This window comes from Xiphias gladius, chromosome 3, assembly GCF_016859285.1.
Source record: "Xiphias gladius isolate SHS-SW01 ecotype Sanya breed wild chromosome 3, ASM1685928v1, whole genome shotgun sequence".
NCBI lineage: Eukaryota > Metazoa > Chordata > Actinopteri > Istiophoriformes > Xiphiidae > Xiphias > Xiphias gladius.
The window spans coordinates 16147824-16155150 of record NC_053402.1 but is presented as its reverse complement, the minus strand read 5'-3'; the positions used below and the strand labels follow the sequence as shown (position 1 = coordinate 16155150).

Genomic DNA, 7327 nt, shown 5'->3' with positions numbered 1-7327 from the left:
AAATTAATTACAATTCGGCAACTTTATTCTACCTCTGCATAATAGAATAGCTCAGTGGTAAGTGTTGAAAAGCAGTTCAACCAATATTTTATACTCCAAAAGCAATGCTGCGTTACGTATCGTTTTTACACTCTGAGGCGCCGAAATCGGAGCCTGGGCTGAGTTCCCTGAATGCAACATAGGCGACGCGCTGCTGCGGATTGGGTGTGACGTGGAGCGCCGTCAGGGGCTGCAGAGACGGAGCCGGAGCTGAACCCGCACCACACCGCGCTGGAGGGCTGTCGGCACCGGGCGCTGGGACCGAGTGTGATCGGGGCGCGTCACTTCATCCGAACCCCTCCGAGACTAAGAGAAGAAGAAACAGACCCCGTGGGGGGGGGGCCCGAACAGCACGGAGCAGGCGCGGGGGGCACATGGAAACGCCATGTAGCTGGAAACACGGCGGTGGACTTTCTCACAGTTTCGCTCGAGAGGGGGCAAAGTGAGCGGCGAGATGAACGTGCTCAGCCCGATGCCGGCCTCCCTGCTGCCTCTTCTCCTTCTCTGTCGGATTTCCTTCTGCCAGTACTCGAGCGACCAGTGCAGCTGGAAGGGCAGGTGAGCTTCGCTGAACGTCGGGTGAAAACGCTTGGCCGGAATGTTTTTTTGGGGGGGGGAGTCTGAAAGTGAGTGACTGATAACCGGAGTGACGGCGATCGCAACTCGGGACGCCGCCGCGGCGATGTGAAAGCAACTGGCGGAGTTTGAGCGAAAAAAGCGATAGAAATGATCTTTAAAAAACAAAAAAAAACGGATATAGCAAAGAACCTGTCCGGCGTCAAGTTCGTGAACTATACTCATTTGGTGAAAAGTACAGTGGTTTGACAGAAACATGCCAGTTTTGGGGCCGGGTTGCGCTGCATTTATGAATGAGTAATTGATAAAAATGACCCAGTCATCATAAAATGGGACTCCTCAAAAGATTTCTTTTTTTTTTTTTAATACATTTGTGCTCACTGTTATTTCGAATAATATGAACTTTGGAGCATGAGAATGGTACAGAATGATTACTTCTCTCATCCCTTCCAGTAGCATTAAAATCTCTGTCAGCTTCATTTTTTTCCCGATGTTGGAAATCTTACACGAGTTCATACTTTTATTTTTCAAGCCCCACAGAAACACAGTAATATTCACGGGGTTGCATGTCCAGATTGCTCGAGAGCTTTCTAAAGTATGTTGGGTAAAGTTTTTTTTTTTTTTAAACATTCTTAACAGAATCTAAAACCTCAGGCAGCATACGCTGGAAAGTTTCACCTCACATCAAACATCTGCTGAAATCTGTTTTGCACTTGAGAGGCTGTGCCTCAAATAGTGTGGTTTTGTTTTTCATCCTCCAGTCAGGAGGGGCAGGCGATATTCAGTACTTTGAGCTCTTAACCAATAATCTGTTGTTCATTAGTGAGACTCTTGACTAATCTCCTTTAATTGCATGCAGAAGTGATGAAGTTAGAAAGGACTTAATTATAGGCGTGCTGAGGAGAGCCTGGTTATGGGGCTCCAGCTGCATATGCTCAGCATGTGCCATGAGATACTTTAGATCTATGGCAAATTTGAATTTCAGCATCTCATTTTCAGGAAACCGGGCGTTTCTCCCCCAGAGTCAAACCGCTAGCTTGGCATGCAGGCGCTGGTAGACTGCTGATGGCTTCCTGCCTCCGGCTTTTCCACAGAATGACTGACAGACTGGAGTTTTCAAACCCTGACCAGACATTAAGTTCTGGAGGGGAGTCATTTGGTCATGCTGGCGCCAGAGTCCGAAGTGCTGCCCGGACAAGTCTCTTCCAGTCTCTTTGGTGGCTTGAAAGCAAGGGGAGGTTTGGTGCGTGACCTGCATTTGCACTTGCATGCAGCGGGCCCAGCTACTGTTGCTGCTGTTGTCTGCCCAGAAGCCCCTGTGTCCCTCCATTCATCCATTTCTGCTACCAAACTCTTCCCCAAAGGCAGCCTGCCAGTGGCGCATTTTGCCAACACTCTGGGAGGGACAATGTGGTATGGGGAGTGTGTGTTGGAGCTGAGGTCATTTTGGCTGCTGCGGCTCGTGACTGGTCATGCAGCCAGTCTTGTGCACAGACGGCCGTTAATGCTTTAGGAGGAATGTGGTCTAATGTCCTTAGAGTCTGCCTGAGGTCTTCACCTTGGTCAGTGAATTCAGCCTATAAATGACCAGATAATAAATCTTTTTAGATGATTGAATAATCCCTTTATGCCGTATTAAAGAAAAAAAAAAAGGTTCAGGATAAGTTTAGAACACAAATAAAAGAAAGCTTCACATTATTGGGTTCATGTAGTTGTACACTTTAAAAAAGAATCTGGACAAAGCCTGCCACTTCTAGTGTTACATGGTTGATGTCTGCTGACGTCTCTTCCTTTCTTTTCTTCTAGCGGCCTGACTCATGAAGGCCACGCCAGGGACGTGGAGCAGGTGTACCTACGTTGCTCGCAAGGATCTCTGGAGTGGCTCTATCCCACCGGGGCCATCATCGTGAACCTCCGACCCAACACGGCTTCCCCTGCCGCCGCTCGCCTCTCTGTCTGCATCAAACCTACCACAGACTCCAGCGGCACCAACATCTACCTGGACCGCAACGGCAAGCTGCGGTTGCTCTTGCGCGAGCGGGACCAGGCTCGGGGCAAGGTGCACTGCTTCAGCATCCAGGAGGGGGCGCTCTTCATCGAGGCCGTGCCACGCACGGACATCAGCCGGCGGATCACAGCCTTCCAGTACGAGCTGGTCAGCGACAGGCTGGGCGCAAAAGCACACTCGCTGGGTGGTAAGACTTATCTCCTTTTATAATGCTTCTGCAATACAATATTAGTGGTAAGCATGTAGATAAATGCCTTTTACTTTATCTAAGTAGCCAATACAAAGGTTGGCAGACATCTGATTGATTCCCTCTAGAACTGAGTTCCTTTGTGCTTTGTCCCCTGTGGTGTGTTCTGTGTACTAAATGCAGCCATCTACTGGTGGAAACTTTTATTAAGTTGGACTCTAATAGTAGGAAAACACAACATTTGCTCCAGCACACCGCTGATGTTGAAGCCAGAGTTCATTTCCCTGGTAGAATTGTCTTTGCATCTTGGTTTGGGGAAAATATATTTCTTTTCTAACCCAGACTTTCATTGTAAGTATCAAATCATCAAAATCTAAACCCTTTAAGGCTTTATGGAACATTTGCTTTTTAGGATAAAGTGTTAATATTTCAACCCATTTCACAACTATCCACACTTCACTTGAAAATGGCTACACAGCTCTAAACTGTAATTGTTGCTTTTTTGAAAAACCGCCATCTGTTTTCACGCTGCGTACCTGCCAAACCTGCACAGTTTCAAGCTGCGCAACTGTGCAAGCAACTCTGTTTTTTTTTCCACCTAAAGCAAAATATGAGCGGTATCGGGCCCACATCTGTTTTTACGGCTCTCTGGGTTCACATATCCACGTCCTGCGTCATTATCTGGCACAACAGAGAGAGGGAGAGAGAGAAGGTTAAATGTAGAGGAGTGTGTGTGTGTGTGTGTGTGTGTGTATTCGTTCAAACCACTCTGCTAAGCTCTGCGGTATAAATCTGGTACTCTGATGCGGCCTCAGATAGCACTCGGATGATTCACCAAGACAGTGGTCTCGTGTCACCTGAAGCCTGGATCGGTGGATTGAGTTCTCCTTTGCTTTTTTCTCATCTTCCTCTTCTTCTTTTTTCCGTTTCTTCAATCTTTCCTCTCCCTTCCTCTTCTCTCTGACCCGCTGTGCTGGGATTGAGTTGCTCACCATCAAGCTGGAATGTATCTCCAACCAGATGTTGGGAGGAACGTCCAGGACCATATAGGCTTATTTTCCCCCCACTACTTCTTTTCTTTGCTGTCACTCCCTCGGCCTCCCTTAAATTATTCTCCCTTTTTCCCCCTCTTTCAACATTTCCTACCTCTTAATTTCTTTCTTGTCCATTTATCATTCTAATATTTTTCTTCTCATTACTCTCCCCTGCATACATCTTCCCTCTCTCTTCTTGGCTGTTTGAAGTGGTTTTTTTTGTCCGTGCCGAGTTGTATTAGCAAGTTGTGCTCCATTACAGTGGAATGCATCAGGGCCCAGATGTTGCAGGGACACTGTAACATGCCCCCCCCCAATCCTTTATTTACCACACTTACCATCCCTCATCTCTCTCTGCTCCTGTGAAGTGGTTCTGATCAGAGATGCACTGCATGTGCATGGGCCAGAGAGAGATGCTGACTCCGCTCTCAGCCCATTCCTGTGGTTCTGTTTCATGTCTGACATGAGAGCCCTGCTCGGCTCCGCTTCGGGGGACAGAAAAAACACCCATGGGTTTCGGCCTCGTCTCGCTGCCCTGCCTGATGCTATGGCAGCACGTAGGCTCACTTCAAAGTTCCTTTTGCACTTTGCTACGGGCTCTGGGCGAGGTCGGCCGCTCTGAAGTCTCCGGGCCCTCCAGCTGTTCTTAAGCCGTGCGAGCTTGTGGCTGATTGACCTCTGATCTCTCTAGTGGTGCAGCAGTGCCTCATGTTGCTACACAAGCTGACCTAAGACACGCTCACCCTTCACCCCTATACGCTCAACTTCAGACAAGCCAGCTAAAAATAAGCTCCAGCTCTGCTCCCAAGGATGACAGAGGGCACAAATTTCTTCTTTAGCAAGATTTAGTTTTAGACTTAATTCAAGATAATGGTCTACATATTTTTCTCTGATTGGCGAGGTTTCCAAACTAAATTAATCTTTGTACTCAGCTTTATGAGCAGATGTGTAAATTAGGGTGGTTTCTAGTGCATCAAATCCACCTGAGCTAACAGTTGTAATCATTTCTTCTCTAAGTGGATAGGCGCCCACTGCTGACTTGACAAAGCTCCCTCTGCCCCCGCTGCTCTCCCAAACTGCCCCTCTCTGCCACTCTGCTGCTAAGGAAAACCACAGCAGGTCTAGGGCCCAATAAAGGCGTTCTGGTGCGGCCAGCCGCAGGACCACCTGAGTCAACTAATCACTGACCTGACTGCTCTCATTTCAGGCCCTTTCTCCTGCCGTAAAACACTGGTGGAGGGCAGGTGGAGTTGCTGCCCTGTAGCCCCCAGTCAAAGGTGAAATCTAGCCAGGGGCAGGTTTTTAAAGTACTGGGTAGAGGCTGTTTCATTCAGTTCAGTTTTTTTTCCTTTTTTTACACCCAGTTACTTGCCCTCTAGTTATGAGACAATGCCGTCTAATTGCCTGCCATTACTGTCCAAGGCAATTTAACCCATATCTGCCTCCTTTAAGGCAGTGAAAAACTCAACTTGATGGTATAGTTGTGATTGTGCTGACTGTCCCAGTCCCAGCAGGGCTGCTCAAGTGCTAACAGAGCTCAGATCTCTCTGCTCTCCTTATCCTTTTCATCTGGTCCTTGTTTGTCATGGAGTGTCAAGGGGTCTTTTTTGTGGTGGGGAAGCTTATGGAACACCCCCCATGAGCATTAAACACACACACATGCACACACACACATTTTTTCATAAGCAATGATTGACTTTTTTTTTTTCCTAAACGTGTCCAGCGCTGCCTGCTGCAAAACCCAGGCTCATGGCAGCTGAATCGTGCTCTGTCATCTTTGTAAATAAATAATCATTTGTGGGAATGGAAATTGCTGTGACCTGACGTGTGTGGGTGTGGGTGTGTGTGTGTGTGGGTGTGTGTGTGTGTATAACACATATTCCTACATGGCTGGACCAACCACAGCTGTGTGTGTTTGTAAGTGGTACATAACTGGAAGGTTGTTGAACCATCAACAAGTGTTTTTCTTATCATGCTGCAAGACCCAGAGTTCTAAAGAAATCAAGGGCCTTTTCCTGTTTCCCTTTGTCATGCTCAGACAAATTTTGGCTCCAAACTCATCCACCCTCTTTCTTTATTTCCCCCTAGCACCCTGTCAGCCCTGCAGCGACGCTGAGATGCTTTTAGCAGTCTGCACCAATGACTTTGGTGAGTAACAGCGCTGTTTTTGAAGAATTCCTGGCTTCCTGCTGGTGTATGGTGGGCAGAAATGTCCAGTGAAAACACCATTCTGTGCAGCGTGAAATCTAGCTGTTACCAGTATCTAAGTCTTGTCTTCCTGTTTGGTGTTTCCAGTCGCTCGGGGCAGCATTAAGAAGGTGGAGCAGGAGGAGGAGCACTCATCTGTCAGCGTGGAGATCAGTCGCCTCTACAGACAGAAGACCCAGGTCTTTGTATCTGGTGGTGTGAGGGTACGGAGCTGGACTGGCCGCATCAAGATGCCGCCGCAGTGTGGGGTGAGGTCTGGTGAGGGTGAGTTCCTCTTCACTGGGACCGTGAGGTTTGGGGAGGCCTGGATGGGCTGCGCCCCACGCTACAAAGATTTCCTGCGGTTTTATCATGAGGCGCAGCAGCAGGGGACCAACCCCTGTCACGTGGACACTGATTGACTGGGTTACCTGCCCAAACTTGGAAATAGACTAGAATAGAACAAGTCCTCACTGGGTGGGGACGAGAGCTGAACCAAGAGCTCATGCTGAGGAGAGAAAAGACTGACAGACTGGCCCGGTGGCAGCGCCTCTCTCCTCCCTTGCTGTCTTGCGACTCTTTGGAGACAATGAATGGAGCTCCTGAATGTTGCCAAGCAGCATGTTCGTTGGACTCTGTTCTCAAAGTTGAACATGATGCAAAGTGGGATGTGTACGGACTGCCTTTTCTCGCAGACAAGGAACTCCCAGGTTTTAAAATGTAGCAGACCCCGTTTGTTTTTTTATGTGTATAAAATGTGAATGAACATTGTATATTTTGAAGCTCTGCGTGCTTTGTAAAAAGCTTGATGTACAGTTCTGAAGTTATTTCTTATGACAGAAATGTATAAAGTGAAAGCCTCTTATTTTTATTTTGTTTAAAAAACGATTCACAATTTAATGCCTGAGTCCATTTGCCTTTCAGGCTGTACAATTGTAAAAAATGAAAAAAAAAAAAAAAAATTAAGCCAAAAAAAGCAAAATCTCTTTTTTTGCTCTTGAGAATAAAAGCTTTTATTCCATGGAAGAGCATTCATGTCTGTGGTGTTTACACTGAGAAGAAGTAATTGACTAAATCTTCAGTGGGCAAATAAATTATAACTTTGAAAGACCACTGTTTGGGGATTTTTGCTAGTGACTATGCAGTGTGCATAATAGACATTTTTTTTTTTATACAAGGAACCATTTTTAGAGCTGAATCAAGTAGTCGATCAACAAAAAACTAATCAACTATTTTGATAATCGATGAATCCGTTAAGCCCTTTTTTTTTTTTTTTTTTTTTTGAGCAAAAAAGCC

The 7327-nt window shown here is 46.8% G+C and overlaps 1 protein-coding gene across 1 annotated transcript in view; it reads left to right on the top strand.

Annotated features, from left to right (window-relative positions):
• The first annotated feature begins 248 nt into the window (after positions 1 to 248).
• The window catches only part of metrnla (meteorin like, glial cell differentiation regulator a), a 9007-nt gene continuing 1928 nt past the window's right edge, over positions 249 to 7327 (top strand). The window contains exons 1-4 of the mRNA XM_040123575.1: positions 249 to 597; positions 2422 to 2810; positions 5933 to 5992; positions 6140 to 7327. The exon at positions 6140 to 7327 is cut by the window's right edge and continues 1928 nt beyond it. Of these exons, the coding sequence (XP_039979509.1) occupies positions 494 to 597; positions 2422 to 2810; positions 5933 to 5992; positions 6140 to 6453 (867 nt within the window). The 5' untranslated portion in view covers positions 249 to 493 and the 3' untranslated portion in view covers positions 6454 to 7327. The remainder of the gene's footprint in view (positions 598 to 2421; positions 2811 to 5932; positions 5993 to 6139) is intronic.